This window comes from Amblyomma maculatum, chromosome 3 (assembly GCF_055883805.1).
Source record: "Amblyomma maculatum isolate TAMU_Amacu chromosome 3, ASM5588380v1, whole genome shotgun sequence".
NCBI lineage: Eukaryota > Metazoa > Arthropoda > Arachnida > Ixodida > Ixodidae > Amblyomma > Amblyomma maculatum.
Window position 1 is genome coordinate 158,186,093 of NC_139346.1, and position 18,816 is coordinate 158,204,908.

General features: G+C 45.1%; 1 protein-coding gene across 1 annotated transcript in view; it reads left to right on the forward strand.

The window, feature by feature from the left end:
• The first annotated feature begins 1,869 nt into the window (after positions 1 to 1,869).
• The window catches only part of LOC146196615 (uncharacterized), a 37,490-nt gene continuing 20,543 nt past the window's right edge, over positions 1,870 to 18,816 (forward strand). The window contains exons 1-6 of the mRNA XM_084597043.1: positions 1,870 to 1,917; positions 4,573 to 4,719; positions 7,017 to 7,169; positions 7,799 to 8,059; positions 10,439 to 10,535; positions 18,450 to 18,566. Coding sequence (XP_084453169.1) covers positions 1,870 to 1,917; positions 4,573 to 4,719; positions 7,017 to 7,169; positions 7,799 to 8,059; positions 10,439 to 10,535; positions 18,450 to 18,566 — 823 coding nt within the window. The remainder of the gene's footprint in view (positions 1,918 to 4,572; positions 4,720 to 7,016; positions 7,170 to 7,798; positions 8,060 to 10,438; positions 10,536 to 18,449; positions 18,567 to 18,816) is intronic.

The window sequence follows — 18,816 nt, forward strand, 5'->3', positions numbered from 1 at the left end:
ATTTTTATACAAGCTATCATTTTTCCGAAGACTGTAGAGACCACCAGCTAAACTTGGATCGTAAAGGTTGGAATACCTTTTCTTGCTTTATATCACTGTTGCAAACCATGTATCAAGAAATTTAGCAAGTGTGGCAGTGAATGCTTCAAAGCACTTCCAGAATCATGAATCAAAGTAATTGGTAGCGAATCTGTGTTAGAAACTGTTTCAAGAAATAGTGACGAATTCAAGCTTTTCTTGGTAACCTGCACGGGACAGTAACGAGGATAGATGTCGTACAAAAATAGGGCGATTGGTTATTTCAACTTCGACTAACCGGTATCGGGAGAAGGAAATAAGTTAGAAAGCACATGATCAACACGTGAGCTGTTTCCGTTTCTAGCGAAACACTCATATATAACGAAAGAGTCAGATACAGCGGAACACTCGGGTATAACGAACGTATGCATTGTGACTCTCGTTACATATTGCATAAGTGGAGTCGCAGAAGCGCACGCATTGTCCTTTCCACCACATCAATCAAACTGCATGATTGCCTCTAAAATTTTGTACTCCAACATCGCACCTCCTTCGTACTTAGAAAATTGTTTTGAGAGCTTAGCTAGGTTAGACTAAAATTACTTTACCATTAGTATAAACTGCACGTAAGTCCATTTAGTATTGTATACTGCCCTTTAAAGCGTATTGGCACTGCCTTACCACCTTGACGAAAGCTATCCGAGAAACGGAAAGCAATGTTATTTTAACCGCGCGTAGTTGGTGACAGCACCTCAGCTAGAATTAATCAAAAAGCAACTTTCTACGGACGCAAGCCTCCTTCCGCTCCCTATGTCAAATGTATCTGACGGGCTTTTTATTGGCGGAGGCTCAGGAGAATGTGAATTTTTTACACCAGAATGTCAGAAGGCATGTGTTTTTCCATCTGGCTGCCATGGGAAGCCATCGCCAGAAGCAGGGACCGTTAGCCATAAAGCCGCATCGGAATGCCGCAGCTCTGCCCACTGCTTCGTAAACATTTACCGGCTATGCACTCTCACTTAACCTGACCCAGAGGATCGCCTTAGGTTATCGCATCAAAGCCAGGCAGCGGCCGAAAAGCAAAAAGGTAACCAGAATAAACGAAAAAAAAATTAAACAGGGGCCACTCACCAGCGGACCTATAGGAGTCGGGGCAAACGCTGATAGCCTCTTATGCTTCGCGAAGGACTAAGCCGGTCCAGACGCTGCGCCAGGCGGGTTCCCTGCATGAAGATAGGGAATTTTCCTTAGCCAGCATCCCTTATAGCCAAACAGAGCCCTGGGGTTTCTGTATAAAAAGCCGCCGCGTATACTGGTGTGCGCGTCTCTTTTTCCCCTTTCTTCAAGGAACGGGCGTCTCGCCTTCGGTATAAGCTCGCCCTATTAGATGGAGGGTACAACGTTCGTATGGCCGCTCGAACTCAGCAGCCGCCTTGTTCTACTCCCGTTGAGGCTGGGCTGGGTTTCTCATTTGCATAACGCCAACCGAAGGGAATGTTCGCCTCTAGCGCTCTAGTTCTTTTTTGTTCCCTTCACACGCGCCAGGAATGCGAGAGTTGGGGCCGAATATCCCTTGCGCATGGCCCATCGCTGAAGGTTCCGGCAGCTGCTGAGCTGTTCCGTATAATTCCAAACCGGCCACATTGCGTGCGTGGCTGGACAAGGGCCGTCATTTATTTCCATTTTCTCATCGTGGTTTGCTTTGTTTCTTTTTTTCTTTTCTTTTTTTTCATTCTCCGCATAACACAGGGAAATGTTCGCAGGAGTAGCTACGTTCCAGTTCAGAGCGGCGAAAGAAGTATGGTCAGTTCTTTACTATAAACAGCGAATATATAAGCAGTTGTTGCAGACATGACCGGAACAGCTGCCGCAGTACTAGTATCATCACCGAGGCCGCAAGTATACTTCTCGTAACGCCGCCACTTCGCAGTTTTTGCCGGATTTGTCATTACTGAAGATGCAATTAGTGCGCGCGTTATAAGGCTATAGAGCTACCGAGGTTCCCGAAAATTCTTACTCGGCCGCTAAGGCAGGAAAATTCTCGTTTGAGCAATCGGGAGGACACTACGCACGCGGAAAATGCGCAATGGAGATAGCAAAATGATTTTTAGTATTGCAGTTCAAGGAGCCCGGTATGGATACAGGTACATCGGGAGTTTCTGTGTGTATTAATGAATTCTTATAGGCTCTTTGCGCTCGATCAAAAACTCATGGGTCGCAATGTTTCTGCACTGCACCCTTCACGATTGTGCATTATGCTAAGCCCCCCCCCCCCCCCCCCCTGTATTCGATTAGTAAGTGAGCGAGCGACAATCAAATCAATCAATAAAGTCAATTTATTCAGAAGAATAGTAAAAAACACATGTAAACCATCTGGGGCCCTTACCCTTCATGACTATAGAGATAGGCCCTTGCAGCAAACCAAAGACACCATCCTAATAAAGACAGGATAACAATGCTTTGTACATCAATTACGTGTATCGCAAATTTTAGAATAGTTACAAAAATGAAAAGTAAAACACCCAAGGAATTATAGAGTAGTTATGCAAATAGTAAAATGTGACTACGAAAGAACATTAATGATTCATAATGGAGTCACGTAATAACTTCTAGGAAAGCAAAATTCAGTGTATAAAAATGCTGATAGAAGCAATGGCCTCATTCGTTTATTCAAAAGACTCCGATGTTGCTACAGATGGCCATAACTTGCAGAGTATAGGTTTTAGAGCCAAAGATGCAAGAAAGGAGAGGCGTAATTATTAAGGTATGTTACTGAAGTTATCAGCGATGTGCTTCAGACGGAGAAAGCATATATAACCAAGCCTAATTCGACCAGATAAGACATTTGAAGGTATGAGAATTCCAGAGTATGTAACTTAAACATCTTCCCGCGAGTGTTTGGAATGATGGCATAATCCCTAATTACGGCACCAAGGATAGACGGTACCAGGTTGTAGGCAGTCATTGCACTCGCCACCACTTCGGTGGCGGACGACGGCTGGGGTGGGAGGGAGATGGTGAAGGGTGGTTGTTCCTGGCCCTACGGGGCTGGGAAGGTAGGTCAACGCCGCTTGCGGCGGGGGCTAGCCCGCCACCCAATTTTTATCTCTTGTAAGCTGTCATTTCACCTGCCACCGCTTATTGGGGGGACGACGGCCCTTCTTCTTCTTCTTCTTCTTCTTCTTCTTCTTCTTCTTCTTCTTCTTCTTCTTCTTCTTCTTCTTCTTCTTCTTCTTCTTCTTCTTCTTCTTCTTCTTCTTCTTCTTCTTCTTCTTCTTCTTCTTCTTCTTCTTCTTCTTCTTCTTCTTCTTCTTCTTCTTCCCTGATATATGGCGCATACCCACGAAGGGGGACAATATTAGAGTCGAACGCTGAGCTAGTTGGTCACACATCTCTTGGAAGAAGGATAGTTGTCAGTGCAGCGTTGTCCTTGTGTGCGTGTGTGTGCCTATTACGCTTTGTGTTGTTACCTGCTCTGCTGCCTTCTTCCACGAAGGGGGATTGGCCAGGGTTATTGTGGACTGCCAAATGTCTTACACAAACTGAATTAGTGCATTAAAGTAACTGTCAAATAAACAAAAACAGAAGATTTAAGATCACAAAATTTGGAAGTTTGTAAATTTGGAAAACAATTAGCAAGGTAATCTGTCCATAGCTATGATGTAGCTATGTAAGTACTGACAAATTTGAGGCAACGCAAATCATTTCGCACTCGCACCGAAGGAGAGTAGAAGCGGGGCCGACAACGTAAATCCCAAGCATGCAACTGGAATTTCTAAATGCACCCTCCTCTGATGTGAAACCTTCGGCAAGCGAGAAGGAAGTGATCAATATTTTCGATCTCACAGCAAGCCTCACAAATGTTAGTGGAGCTGATCCCGCATCTACATAAATAAAAATTTAGGCGAGGAATCCTGCATCTCATGAGAGTAATCGTTACCTCACACTGCCGTGATTTACATGAACGACCTTTCCATGAGTATATGAGATGCTGGTTTTCGGCTGTAGATAGCAAGGGATCATTGCATGAAGCGGCTAGGTATTCGTAACGCTGAAAACGGGACATTCCGAAAATGGTGATATTAGGGATGACCGTTGCGGCGCGCATCTTTCTCTCCCTCTTCTTTTTCTTACTCTACTTTTTCTCTTGTCTGCACGAGGTAGCGGAGGTGGCTCAGCTACAGAGCCAGCAGCAGGGCCACGTATTTTCCTTTCCTTCTTCCTACAGTCACAACAACAACAAGAATGGACGCCCTTGCCGCTGGCATTTCAAATTTCACCGATATCGCCAACAAGCTGTCCGGCGTCGTCTGCTGCCACGAAAGAACGAATAGTGGACTTTACCTTCGGTGCCTCTAGAAGTTTTCATGTATAGGCCACTACACATTGGCCAATCTCCCCATACTGGTATGTTGTTGTTCTCGAAATTAATGGCACATACCCACGTGTTTCATGAGGCCAAGAAGAAGAAGAAACAATACAGTCCCAGATTTCGAGGTCCCACGTGCCTGAAGCGCTTCTGGGAAGAGAAGAAGGAGGCGTGGCTCATCGCAGCGAGCGCAGACCACCAGACAAGCGGCGACCATGCTTACCTACCCGGAGTCAACGGACAGCCAGAGCCGACGGTTGCCCAGCCGCCTGCTCTGCAGCTACGTGGCTCCCGTCTTCCTGTCGCCCATGCTCGTGCTCTCAGACAACCATGTGAGACAGAGTTGCTTCCCCACCACGCTATCTCTATCTGTAGCATTTCCTCAAAGCAGGCGCCGCTATCAACGGCGAAGGAAAAGGGAAAAATACGATCCGCTTCGACGGTAGCGCATATTAAGTGCTGCGTATCAAGGTGCCTTCAAGCACCTTGAAGGCAGAACCCCAATGAAGTCGCTTCCTACGTATTGCTATCAAGCTGCATGTTTACACGAAAAGATAGAGTCATTGGTCTTTCTATCTCAAATGCTGCTTTGGACTTGGTAAATAGGCGCGTGGGTGTGTATATGGGGGAGAGCAATAGCAATAGCTAGCCTTGGTGGACTATAGACCATAGTTCTGCCCGGCTCCCGCCATGTCAGACCGGTCCACAGCAAATCTCCCGTAACCCGAGTTCATTTGATGGAGTTTATTGTATCGGTACTTGAATAACGTAATTTTTTCTGACTCTCCGCGGTGTCCTCAATATTATTTCCAACCTCTTCGTGCGCCTAATTGGACGTCATATTTAAGCGCAGACACGATGCTCGCCTGTATGTTTCTAGCTTGACTTGCTTCATTTAAGCTCGTGCTCACAAGTTGCACACAGCCGAAAAACGCATTTGGCTGCTTCAACCAATCCTTAGCTTCTTGGCAATTTCTTTCTTGCCGTCCAGACTTGCAGTAACCACTTGCACTAGACATGTCTCCTGTTGTTGTAAAATGGTTGGACTTGAAGATTACAGAACAAACCGGAACCAAAGAAGGGATTAGCGTGCACGGGAAATCGCTATAAAGGTCACGTGTGACGTCGAATCCTAATCTCTTCCCTGGTCCCGGTATGTTCTGTAATCCTCGAGCGCAACCATTTCCCAAGTACTCAAATAGCATATAGTCCCGCAGAGAGCTTTGCGGAGCAGTTCCCCTTACTGCTTGTAATGACCCGTCGTGTTGCGCAACATCTGTAGCTATACTGTACGTGATCGGCTGTTAGGATACAGCGAAGAAGTCGTGGACCAGAGTCAGAGGAACTGAGGACGATCGCTGGCTCATAAATGGAGTTTAATAACAAGCACGTGCGAGCGAAGAAGCGAACAAAAAAAGAAGGCAAGCTCACGTGTTGTTACGTAAAATCTAGGTACACAAATTCACTATCATCAAGCGTAAAAGAGGACTTGCACCCACAATCTCAGTTATTTCATTGAGTATACACCTCGCAAATACCTCGTGTTAGTCGGTCTGCGTGCGGTCAACTGTGCATTACCAAAGGTACAAATAACATTCTCCTTAATTAGACCAAAGCGACATATTGTTTAAAACATGCGTACCAACTATTGTGACAGGTATACAAATACAAATACAAATAATTTTATTTAGCATCAACACTGATTACACAGTACTCGTGATGCTGAGGCTGCTATGCTTCAAGCTGTCGACGCTGACGCCACTAGACAGTTTTTTTACCCCGACGAGATGATACTGTGTGCTTTAAACCATAGGGCAAAAAGCAGGATGAACATCAAAAGAGGAATATGATTGAAATGCCATCCCTGTGCGTGACTACAAAACAAAAAACGCATTGATTGCAAGAACATGGATTGACGTAGCACACGTTTTGTTTTCTTCGCGCCTCTCATCTCTGGGGCATTTTCTAAAACTTGATCTCGTATCAGATTTTCCCAACTCCGAATCATCGACATGTCCTCACGGCAGTAAATTAAGGCTAGTATTCAGTAGCAATGAAAACGCCTGGCTTCAGTAAGCATAAAGAATGGAAGAAATGAAAACCCCTGTGACCCAGACTATATGATCCCTCTAGCCAATGGGAAGTAGCATCCGTATTCGTTTCCCATGATGCCCCTCCACGCACCAATTACAGTAGCCGTGTGCGTACCGATTATATAGTAAACCTGCGGCAGTATATTCTAATGATGCACTCCTCTATTACTCGTTTGGTCGGTTGGTCTATAGACAACAAACAGCCTCGTTCACATGCTCTGTTATCAAATACTCTGCATGCTGACCTACGTTGAGGCACAGCAATGCTTCTCGGAAGCTTGCTCACAAAACTTATCGTGGGTCCGATGGTTTCAAAACGCTGTACTATGCAGTTTTGTTCAAAGTGTATTAATCTTTTCAGATAGAACAGCGGTGGTGGTGGTATACACTGCAACATCCCCTCTTCTTCTCACGGTGTAAACCTACCAAAGCACACTGGCCTTTGACCGAGATGCCCCGTTGTTGCATAGAGATCATATCGTCTCCTTCATAAAAATGGAGCTAGGCTACCTGTTGAGAACTCTTGCGCTCCGCAGGTGGCGGTGCGGTACGTGTTCTGCGCCTGCCTGATGGCCGTGTTCTGGGTTCTGGAGAGCGTTCATTTCGTGGCGCCATCGCTGCTGCCGCTGCTGTTGCTCCCCTTCTTCGACATCATGCCACCCGACGATGTGGCCAGCAGATACGTCTCGGTGAGCATCACAGCTATACGAGGCAACTCTGAGGTTAAAAGCAGCAAAAATAGATTACCAACTGACGTCGCAGACAACGTCTCGAAAAGCCTCGTACGTGCAGTGAATGACAGAACTGGCGACTGTAGTCGATAACCCCAGTCATATGGAGAGGTGGCGTTTCAACTGAAGGTAAGCGAGCTCGAAATTTTGCCGTTCGACAAGCGCGGAGCTCGTGACGTCATGGGGCAACTGTCCCCGTTATAAATTGCCTGATTCGATGTCACACAACAGGAAGCTCAAAATTCCTGCGCTAAGCGCTGTAAACTACCAGACTTCTCGCCCCATCGTGCAGCGCATCCTATAGCCACACTATACTCTCTCTCTCTCTCACCACTTCCGGAAATGCACTCTCTCTGAAACCAGCATGTGGTTCGTGTTCTACTGATGGCTGTCCGCTCCGGACTCTCATATGCTTTATTACTTAGGTCCACTTGGTCTAGATTCTCCTTCGATTGGGCGGACATCAGTGTTTTCCGTCACTCATACTAACGTTCCTTTCTTTCTGATACCTTCAGTGACGGCACGGCTTAGAGTCCTTCCGTTGAATGGCACCATACCTCTCATCTCTCATCTCTCTCGTATCGCAGGAGCCGGTGATGTCGCTGTTTCTGGGGCTGAGCTTCGCTCTGGCGCTGCGCCATTTCACGAGCTTGTACGCGCGCGCCGCCTTCCTGCTGCTCCAGGGGTTCGGCACCCGCGTCCGCTCACTGCTGCTCGGCTTCCTGTGCTGCACGCTGCTGCTCACGCAGGTGCTCGGCTCCAGCCTCACGGCCGTACTCATGGTTTTCACTGTAGAGTGCGCCATCGCCGAGGTGCAAACTGACGTCATCCGCGAGGAACAGTTCAAGGTGCGCTGCTGTTTAACAGCGCGCCTTTCGGTGTCTCGCAGCGCGCGTTGCTCTTATGCACATTGCCCTCATTCGCTGCAGTATCTAATGCTACACAATGCCGACAAGCACGAGATAAACCCTGTCTTTCTAATTCGCCGGATTCATACCAGTGTGAAGCCAGCTGAAGACAAATGCAGCACAGAGTGTGGCGGGCTAATGAGATTAAGAAGTTCACAAGGTTAAGTTGGTTGCAACTGCAACAGGATCGCGTTAACTAAGGAGATACTGGAGAGGAGAGGCCTTCGTTTCGAGAAAGTAGTAAACATGATTATGATGATGATGATTGTGGTGGTGGTAGTGGCCAGTTATTCAGACTGAGAACCCAGCTGATTTAGCACGCTCGTAATAACTAAGGTATTTGGTTGTAAGACAGAGAAAATGCTGGGGCTGCTACGTTTTGATAGAAGCGAACTAAACACACACACACACACACACACACACACACACACACACACACACACACACACACACACACACACACACACACACACAAACAAACAAATAAATAAATAAACACCAGTGCTATCTTATGCCCGCGCACGTGAAATAACTCAATATTATCAAAATTATTCCGAACCGCTATGCTGCTGCTTCTCTGACATGTTTCACTCGACAACCCTACTTAAACGGCAAGCCATACATAACTTGCTACACTTTTCCGTGCCATGCATTTGCCTTCTCTGCACTGAGAGCAATTAGTGAGCATGAGATTCAAGCAAACTGATGAAATTTGCCTATCGTTAAGAAACTGTCGGCGAAGTATAGGTATCCAGATTTCTTTTTTCAGAAATAGCAGGAAACGTCAGCTCAGAAAAGTTACAAATGTTTTAGCCAATGTAGTGTTATTTTTTCTTATCAGAGACATATGTCAGCTCTCGAATTAGCACGAGCCATTTTACCGGTAACTAGTACAATGTAATTATTCCTTCTGATCCGCGTGTAACACTTCAATATGCGCGTGACGTACAAACTAGCAGATGATGAAAACTGCAACAACAAAAAAAAAAAAATCAGTCCTTTTGCGATTCACTATAGATGCCATCGTGTCCCGGTTCTCCGGCGCAATAAACAACATACCTCTATAATATCATATCGTCAACCGTCATAAGTACACTGGTTGAGTACAATGGTAGTTTTAATCACGTTCGTGACCAAAACAACTACTCTTTCTTATTAGAAACCCTCCACCAGAACTACTACTGACCAAATTAATTTCCTAACCTGAATGTTCAAAATTATATTTTGCGAAAATTTAAAGACAATGTGCAGTGCACAAAAGATGCAAGCGGACAAAGTGAGCAAAAGAATTGATGCCGTCAGCTCTATTATCAACTAAATTCAGTGATTTTAGCCACTCCAGAGTATGTGTTCATATTGTTACGTACTCAGTACGTAACGGGGTGTTTATTTGCAGTCTAAGCTCTGCGAGTCCGCAAGGAACACCAGCACACACCACTGTCGCTTCTGTTTCCTCTTCTTCCCTTCAGCCTCTTCTTCCTTCCCTTGACTCCCGAATCACGTGACAATATTATAAACTTAGTAACGTCGGGATTCCTAGACTACACCACTTAGTAGAATTCGCCTGTCATGCTCGCATTGCGCGATATTCGCTTGCAAATTTTCAGTTCAGGCCATCTAATGCGCAATCAACCCGGTGACGATCTGGTCGAAACTTATGGAGCCATGACGCCTTGTGTGGCGTTTCGTCTGCCATAATCGTGGAGCGAATTATGAGGCTCGTTAATTTCTCCTTCAATGCGACGAAGAAATGCCTGAAGCAAAGAGGAGAAGTGTCGATTCGAATGCCACCACGCCTTGTATGTGCAATAACGCACATATGGTCGAAACTTGGAGGGGCGGGGCAGAATATATTGAAATATGACACTGAGGAGGGTGCTAACATATAGAGTAGCCTAGGAAAGTGATAGCCTTTAGGTTTTCTGCATAAACACCAAACGCTAGCCGCTTTGGATAAAATGTTTACCACCTTAATTTACGTAAGGTAATCAAGCCGTTCAGACAGCAATTATTGTTCTTTGTCCAGCTGGTTGCATAATCCGAGTGCGAAAGCAGCTTTCGTGAAATTGTTCAAGGTTATTTTTATTTTTTTTTATTAAGAATCAAGACCGCCTAATTTTGAACACCTTGTACGACAGGTTCGTCATTTCCGTACTAGAACAAGCAAACATTTCACTACTTCTTTTTACTGGACGACTAATGACAAGGTTCACAAGAAAGAAAGAAAGAAAGAAAAACTTTTCTCCTGCGACCGAGCCGCACGTACAACACTTGTGATATAATGTTTCATTTCATTTCCCTCCCTCCTCTACCGCACAGGCCTACGCTCAGAAGTTTAGGCGGCGCTTCTCAAGCGGCGCGGGGCTCCTCGCCACCGGCGGAGGACGCGCGCTGAAGAGTCCTCGTCTCGAGCGATGTACAGGACGCCCCCGCTCAACGGGAGCGCTTCTCCTCGAGGATTTTGAGAAGTACGTACTCCTCCCCCCCCCCCCCCCCCCCCCCCACCCCCCCCCCCCCCCCCCCCCCCCCCCCCCCCTCTCTTCTCCCGTCCACTTCCCTTTTGCATGGCTTTCCCCAACAACACTCATTTTTCTGGGTACGCGCACTCATACACTCCTCCATCGCTAGGAACCTTGTGCAATAATCATGTATCGAACGCTGGGGCACGTGCAGTGTTTTCGAAGTGCTATACCGTATACAGGAGATCTGGCGTCGGCCTCTAATCGCACACCGACATCACGCAGCTTTGAGCCATCGGACAACGTACCTCGCAAAACTCCCCGTGTACTGTAGTTTCTTTAGAGATTTGTGAACCAGGTGATCTTTTGCTCTTTGTTAATGTTCAATTTTAAAACATGCACTCGCATCCTATGTCACAGAAGGGGCTAGCTTTTCTAGTGCAGTTCCTTAACGATGCAAAAAGGGGAAAGAAAGGGAGAGGGGGAAAGGGGGAAAGGGGGGGGGGTCAGCGTAAAGAAAAAGTTTTAGCGTGAAATTCCTATGTCGTATTTTGGTAGAATTTATATCTTTTTGCCATTTTCCGTGGATACCTGTAACGTCACAGCTCGGTTGTCGAAACCGTGCGTGACCAGCGGTAAGCAGGCATGTGAAGGCACCTTAGAAGGTTTACAAAATACTACCCAAGAAACTTAAAACAACCATCTGTCCGCTTAGAAGCCCACTGAAGTCTGGTATCAAATTAAAAAAAAAAATTACATTCTGTACCAGCGTGTTGCGACAAATAAGGAACGAATTTAAGCCTCGAGAATATAGTGTGCATCAGGTTTGCGTAGAAGAAAACTAAAACTTCTCCCTTTTCGTCGTTTTGGAATGAATGTATATAGCTAGGGTTCATTACCCAGTCGCCTGATATCCATAACGGAAGATGGATAGCCTACATCTACTTCACACCTGCAGAGATTTCAGAATACTGCCACGTACGACTTCAACAGTTTTTTATTTTATTTTATTTTTTTCTGTAAACCTGTATCTTGTAAAGTTCTTTTGCCGACTGTAATTTAAATAAGCTGTTGATATTTAAGTAGGATACCTGAGATTTCGCACCATAAACTTTGTAGTTCTGCCTGCCTTTACAACTGAACCATCAACGTCAGCCTTCCACAAACCTAGATTTGTGCCGAACCAATCTGGAGCCTATCTATCTGGATTTAGCAGTTGGAGGCCAATCTTCTTCTGTAGGATTACCTACCTCAACGGCAGATACATTTATGATGACATGGAGAGAAGGAAACTGCCAAAATATGCTGCCGGCAATTTATATTTCTACTACTGAACTGACTTTCATGTCCACAAGACAAGTGGATGTGACAGGAAGCAAGCTATGCTACATTTATCATAACTAATTATAGCATAACGTCCTCATATGGGAATAGAAATGGAGAATTGTCTGCTGCTTGGCAATTCGCCAAGCGGCACACGTTGCTTCGGTTGTTTTTTTTTAATCACGTGGGGGGGGGGGGGGGGGGGGGGGTATTGTTAAATGTTTAGCAGCTTGCGTACCATAACACCCTCTCGCCACAATTCAAGATTCAGGTTCAGGTAGCACAGAAGATGGTTACACGAAGTGAAAAAAAAAATCAATAAGTCGGTTTCCTTTCACCTTGCCCCGCCTAGGGCACTTAAATATATTGTTTCTTAATACCACTAATGAAAGCAAAATCTTGCACCCTTCTGACTCTCCAGTCAGGTGTGAAACTGCGCAGACATACTTGAAGATCAGTGCTGTAAAGGCGGTTACCATGGTACGCTTTCACGTTTATACAGAGCACTCATCTTGCACAGTTTAGCCTCTTGCATAAATTTTCAGCCTAAGAGTAGAAAATACAAGTGGATTTTCGGAAATAGCATACATTTGCTTCATAAGGGTCGGAAAAATAAAAGTGAACCTTTGGCAAAAGCAAAAAAAAAAAAAGGACTGAATGGTTGTTTACAAGCTTTTTTAACTTCCCATGCAACTTTTTCTTCCCCATTTTCCCCCATCAAGTTCGACAAGCAAGGTAATTGGTTTAAAATGGCTTTGCCAAGCTATACCATAAAAAAAAAAAAAAGAGAGGAAATGGAAGAATTTCACGATTTTATTCTTGTTCACCGGGGTGGCCTAGTTACAGAACCGGCATTCGCACCAAATATTTCAATCAAAAGCCGTCGGCGTACACGAGAGGCCTTTGCTAAGCGCTAGATAGAAAATTGTGGAAGAAGGTGTGGTGTTTAAAGCTATAACAGAAGCGTCAATATTGCTACTCTACAGATAGAGTACCATAATAGCAGTCGAGAGAGATCGAGAGAGGGCAACATTGTTTGGCGACAAATTCGGGATGACATACCCTACTCTATAAGTATGAAGTGTTCCGTGTATTTCCAAGTTTTTGTTTATTCTTTCTGTTCTTGCAGCCTCAAAATACACTTATGCGGCTCTATAGTCATTACAAAATCCTTACGTGAACATCGTGGATGCTGTTTGTCTCTTATTTGACCAATACTTCACGCCACCTACGAGGCCAAACAGCATCCGGCCTTCGACAAAAGCCTTTACAATTTGATTTCATTATCTTTCTAAGTAAGCGTCAAACCAATTAAGGGCTGTTCAGTGTCGTCTATGCTAATGTGAAGTATTTTTGTTCACCAGTATTAATTAATTAGCAGACTAAATAGCTATTTTTAATTGAGATAAAGAGTGTCAATGAAAAATTTTACATTGCTCGAAAAACGCCTAGCTACATTGTTTTCAGCAAGATAGAATTTAAGTAACGTGACTTTTTTACCAGCCGGAAACGATACGTGGCGCAATAGAAAGCTCCCTTGTGACAGCGGCGCCACTTTAAAGCACGAAAAGCGTCCGAGATAACGAAATCCGCTATTCTCTGCAGTGCTCTCTGCGATGAAGCTGTACGCACTTGGCGTTCACGTGACACCATCTTTCGAAGTCCTATAAATAGAGATGCGTAAGTCGTAGCGTGATGGAAACAGCGTAGCTGGCCATTTTTCAAGGCGGTCTACAACTTTTGTATTGACACTTTTTCTCTGAAGGCAATAATAAAAAATAGCTAATAAGTTTTTACTAATGTAATTAATTTCGGTGAACGAAATACTGCCGATTAGCATAGACGAAACCTCATTAGCTATTTTTATTTGTAGGGGATTTGTTTTTAATTTATACTTTAAAACAAACCTCTAAACTTTCCTTGGCATCACCGGCTGTTGGCTTCTTTCCTTCGTGTATCTTTACGAGCCCCTATTGAAAGAGAGAGAGAGAGAGAGAGAGTGTGTGTGTGTGTGTGTGTGTGTGTGTGTGTGTGTGTGTGTGTGTGTGTGTGTGTGTGTGTGTGTGTGTGTGTGTGTGTGTGTGTGTGTGTGTGTGTGTGTGTGTGTGTGTGTGTGTGTGTGTGTGTGTGTGTGTGTGTGTGCGTGTGCGTGTGCGTGTGCGTGTGTGTTATGGAAAGATTCAAGGACGAACATTGATGAACACCTTAGTCGGCTACAGCTTACTGACCTCAAGAAGCTTCCAAGTCATTCAACGGCGTATTGCTGCTCATGGTTGAGAACCGGAACAAGGCAGGACGACGAAAACTGCGTTTACCGGCATGGGCATTGAACTAGAGTTCGTTATTTTGCAAGTGACGAGGTGGTGCATACACTGCCTCACCTGTCAAATGAAAGGGCGACGCAGGTTTGTACCGTGAGAGGGAAACTGCTAAGGGAAGAAACACTGGGTGCAGTGCGTTTAACAGACACTCGTCTGTTAAGCGCACAGCATACAATGTTTGTAGAGGGGAGGGGGATTTAGTAAAGCCCCTGGATTTAGGGCCTGCCATAAGACCTGATGCGGCGAAGCTTCGACAGGTGTAGTTTTTGCCTTTCGCTTTACGTTGGTCGCCTTTCGCCTTCGACTTTTATTTCGCCGTCACTTCCTGTTTCTACGTGGGCTTCTGATATATGCAGCCTTCCGCAGGATAGAGATGAGGGAGCCCTTCTTAGTGTAGGAGTGGAAGATGCCGTTTCTCGAGGGTGAGAGCTTCCCTTCGTGTCTTTCACACATCGCGGACAATGCAGGATGGATGTGGAGGTCGGACTCCTGTCATTGGGTTCTCTTTGGTCGAGGCGTCCGAAGGATGAATTTGGGCTGGTGGACGGCGCTCCTGGAGGATTGAGGATTCACTCATTTCTCTCTCACGCGATCATTTTGATTTTGTTGTCACACAGAGACTTTGCGCAATACCACTGCTGTAGCGGTGCAATAAAGCCATGAAATGGTAATGATGTTGATAGTGGTCACGATTATGGTGAAACCTTTTGTCTCAGGAGTCTGGAATTGTCGCTGCCCTCATCCCGACTGCTATAGCTTTGAGCGATGGGAAGAGAATGCGGTAGGGAACAGTTCAGATCGAGCGAGGAAACTAACATTGGCAGGGCATGTGTCGCTGAGAACAAATAACGATGAACCCTTAGAGTAGAGAAGATTGCAGTTTTATGTGCAGGCTCAGTAGAGGACGATAAGTTACAGGTTCACAATAGGAGATTATGAAGTTTGTGGAGAAAGGCTGTGTTCAGTCGCAGCAACAGATGGTCAAACGGTGATCCTACGCTCGATGTAACTGAGCGGGATGACCACAAAACGAGCAAAATGTTTTTTTTTTATTTTGTGGTGACCCAGCCGATAAAATGTGACGTTTAATTTTGTTTTGTTCTTCTTTCTGGTTGTTGGCCTTGCCCGCAAATCTAAATGCATATATCTTATATTTCTGCGTTATTCTCTACTCCCACTGTCTCAACACTCCCCCCCCCCCTCTCTCTCTCTCTCTCTCTCTCTCTGAAAAAAAAATTGCCGACGATTACGTTACTGCCTAATGCGAAATTTGAGCGCAGCTCATCAGCTGTTTCACCTTTTCGATAGATTGAGGCAAGGATTTCGAGCAGGACACGTATGTACAATTACAGACAACTTTATTTTTTTTTTTCACAGGTATTCCTTCAAAAAACACTCCACTAACAGTTATTGGCTGTCATAAAAGAAGCTTTGTGGTCGGAGAAATGAAGAGAGCAATTAAGTTATCGGGAGGTCGCGGGAGGCAGCGCGTGAGCCCATAGGAACGTTGCGCGACGATCAGATAGCAGCGTCTGACTGATGCCGCTGACGCTGCTAGCGAGTGAAGAGAACGTGACTCTGCGTTTCGGCTTGGGATGCACGTGCCGTGATCCGCTGATAGGGAGCCGTCGTTCCGGCAATCGGAGAGCACCCTCGCCGCCACGTAGGAAGAGGGGGGGGGGGGGAGGGGGGGGGAGGGGGATAAGCAGCGGCGAACGGGGGAACGCGCGCAGCAATCAGATAACACGTGCGGCTGGTGCCACGCAGGAAGAGGGGGGCTGAAAGGGGGGCGGAGCTGGTTACGAGGCCGACGCCGACGCGAAACCCAGGAACGGGCGCCAAAGAGCTGCGCTCTAAAAACTCTTTCCATCTGCTTCGGTCCGCACGCGCTATGTGAACGTTTATAACTGAATAAAATACGCCGAGGCTGCAGACACTGCCATCTATGCAAGCACTGCCATCATCGTCAGGACAAAAACAATTTGAAGCAGTGCCTGAATACAGAATAAAGGCTAACATTTCACAAAACTGCTGTTCAATTCAGTAGCTTTGTCGGTTGCACATAAAAATAATTTATTTGCCGTCAGAGCAGCAGTGATGAAAATGTTCATTGCAAAAGCAAGCGATGTTCCGTCCAAGTCGCCAGCAATGACAATCAATATACGCATACGATCAGCTCTCCAATTCATCCTACAGATTTCAATCGTCTTAACTTTATTTATTTTATTTATTTTATTTATTTATTTACAAATACTGCTGTCTCACATAGCAGGAGTGGGTTATACAGCATTTCAATACAATATCAGGTAACATGATTAGGCAGTTCTTTCTGAAATTGGTTAGTTGGCAGTAAACGCAGAGAACCATCTAAGTTATTCCATTATTCAATCGTCTGTGGAAAAAAAAAAACTTAAAGCAATCTAAAAATGGAGTGAAAGGAACTATGTTCAGTGGGTGAGCCCGTCGGGTAACCCGTGCTGTTGGTGCGATCTTTGTGATAGGCGTTTCAACGTTAGTTGATCCGTGTACATTTTTACGCAGCATTATTAGGCTGTCACGCGTGCGACAGAACGACAGTGGCTCCAGTGATAATGCATGCGCTTGAGATGACGGTGAAAACATGCAGTCATAGCGGCTGTAAATGAATCTGATGGCCTTTCTTTGAACAGATTCTATTTTAGTGATGTCGTTTAAGAAATGAGGCGACCACACTGGAGATGCATACTCGAGAATCGGTCTGATCATTGTTTTATAAGCGGTCTGCTTGTATTGTTTAGTGCCGTGTTTTAGAGTGCGTTTCAGGCATCCAAGTCTTCGCAGCGCCTTGGAGCAGATACGATCGATATTATTATGCCAGCTGAGGTTAATCGTGAATGTAACGCCTAGGTATTTGAATTCGTTAACGTGGGTTAAAGGGCAACTCCGGGGGTTTTTTGACATTCGAATATTGTAGTGAAACTTTAACCACAGGTTCTTCTCTCCGTCCTGACGCATTCTACAAAATTTGAGTGCCGTACGATAATCCGTTCACGCGCAATACGGCTTTAAAATATGCCGTTTTCATGGCTTAAGTTGAGAGTATTTCTGCGGGCAACACTGAGTTTCTGACGTCACAAACAGTATACAGGCGTTAATGTCTACTTCCCGCGTGATTATGAAATTGTGAGGCTTATATTGAACAACCTCAGACATTTTACGCAGTGCGGCATGATTTCCATACTTTATTTTCACCATCCAACGCACGTACGAGGGTTTTTCTAATACTGAGTGTGACGTCACCATTTCGTCAAATGTGACGTCGCTTCTGGCCGTGAAATCAGTTTCGGTTTCGATTTGCTGTTTTTCTGTTTTAAAAATACTTCTAATTGGAATTTTGGAACACGGTTTTTTGTGTTGGAGTCAGGACGTGCCGAGGAATGTAATTCAATTAAAAACACAAAATGATGAAAAAACCACCGGAGTTGCCCTTTAAACTGTACCCCTGACTGCTATACGTGAATTTGAGAGGCTGCTTCTTGGTAGTAAAGGACATTGCAACAGTTTTATTGAAATTGATGTTCATCTGCCATGTGTTACTCCAATCTGAAAACGATGAAAAGACGTTATTGAGTACAAATGTTAGAGTAGAGAACGCAGTCATCTGCATATAGGCGTATTTTCACTGGTGTGTCTCTGGTTACTTGAGTGACGTCATTTATATATATATATATATATATATATATATATATGATAAATAAGAGTAGCCCCAATACGGAGCCTTGCGGAACCACCAACGTCACATGAGCTGTAGAAGACGGTTTACTATTAAAAGTGACGGATTGAAATCTTAAGTGCAGGTAATCAGATATTCAGTCTTAATACCGGGAAAAATTGCAGCTAGTTTTAGGAGTAGTTTTTTATGGCTTAGCGTGTCGAATGCTTCTGAGTAATCGATGAAGATGGCATCAAGCTGACCATGGTCGTTTAGTGTTGAGGCTATCATGCGAGAATTCTAATAATTGTGTTGTAGAAAATTCTGCTCAAAACCCATGCTGTTGTGGTGACAGAAAGTTATTCGCCGGTAAATGCTGAATGATGTGCTTGTGAATGATGTGCTCGAGAAGTTTGCAACAAGTGGACAAAAGTGATATAGGTCTGTAGTTAGTGATTAGATGTTTGTTGCCAGATTTAAGCGGAAACCAACACTAACTGTATTACTGCTTGCCTTTTTTTCTTTCATCGGAGCAGCGATTGCTCTCAATCCGGACGAAGACGAAGGGTATAGCTTCATCTTAGAGCCCGTGGCCGAGCCACGTTTCTACTCCGTGGACCAACCGCCGGAGAAGAAAGACACCAAGATGGAAGGTGCGCCTTTTACCACCGTGCGTTTTTGTCGCCATGCCCCTATCTCCGTGTGCAACGTACTATTATGTATGATGACTCATCTCGCCTAGAAGAAGAATCAGTTCATTGGAAGTGTAGCAGCACTCCTATATTAAGACTACACAGCACGTTACTGAATGTAGTTAATTCCAGCTTGCGGTTTAGTCGAACTAACAATTCTGTTTCGTCGCTATCAAATGTATCACAAGAGTTGCGCTGCGACCTTACTAGA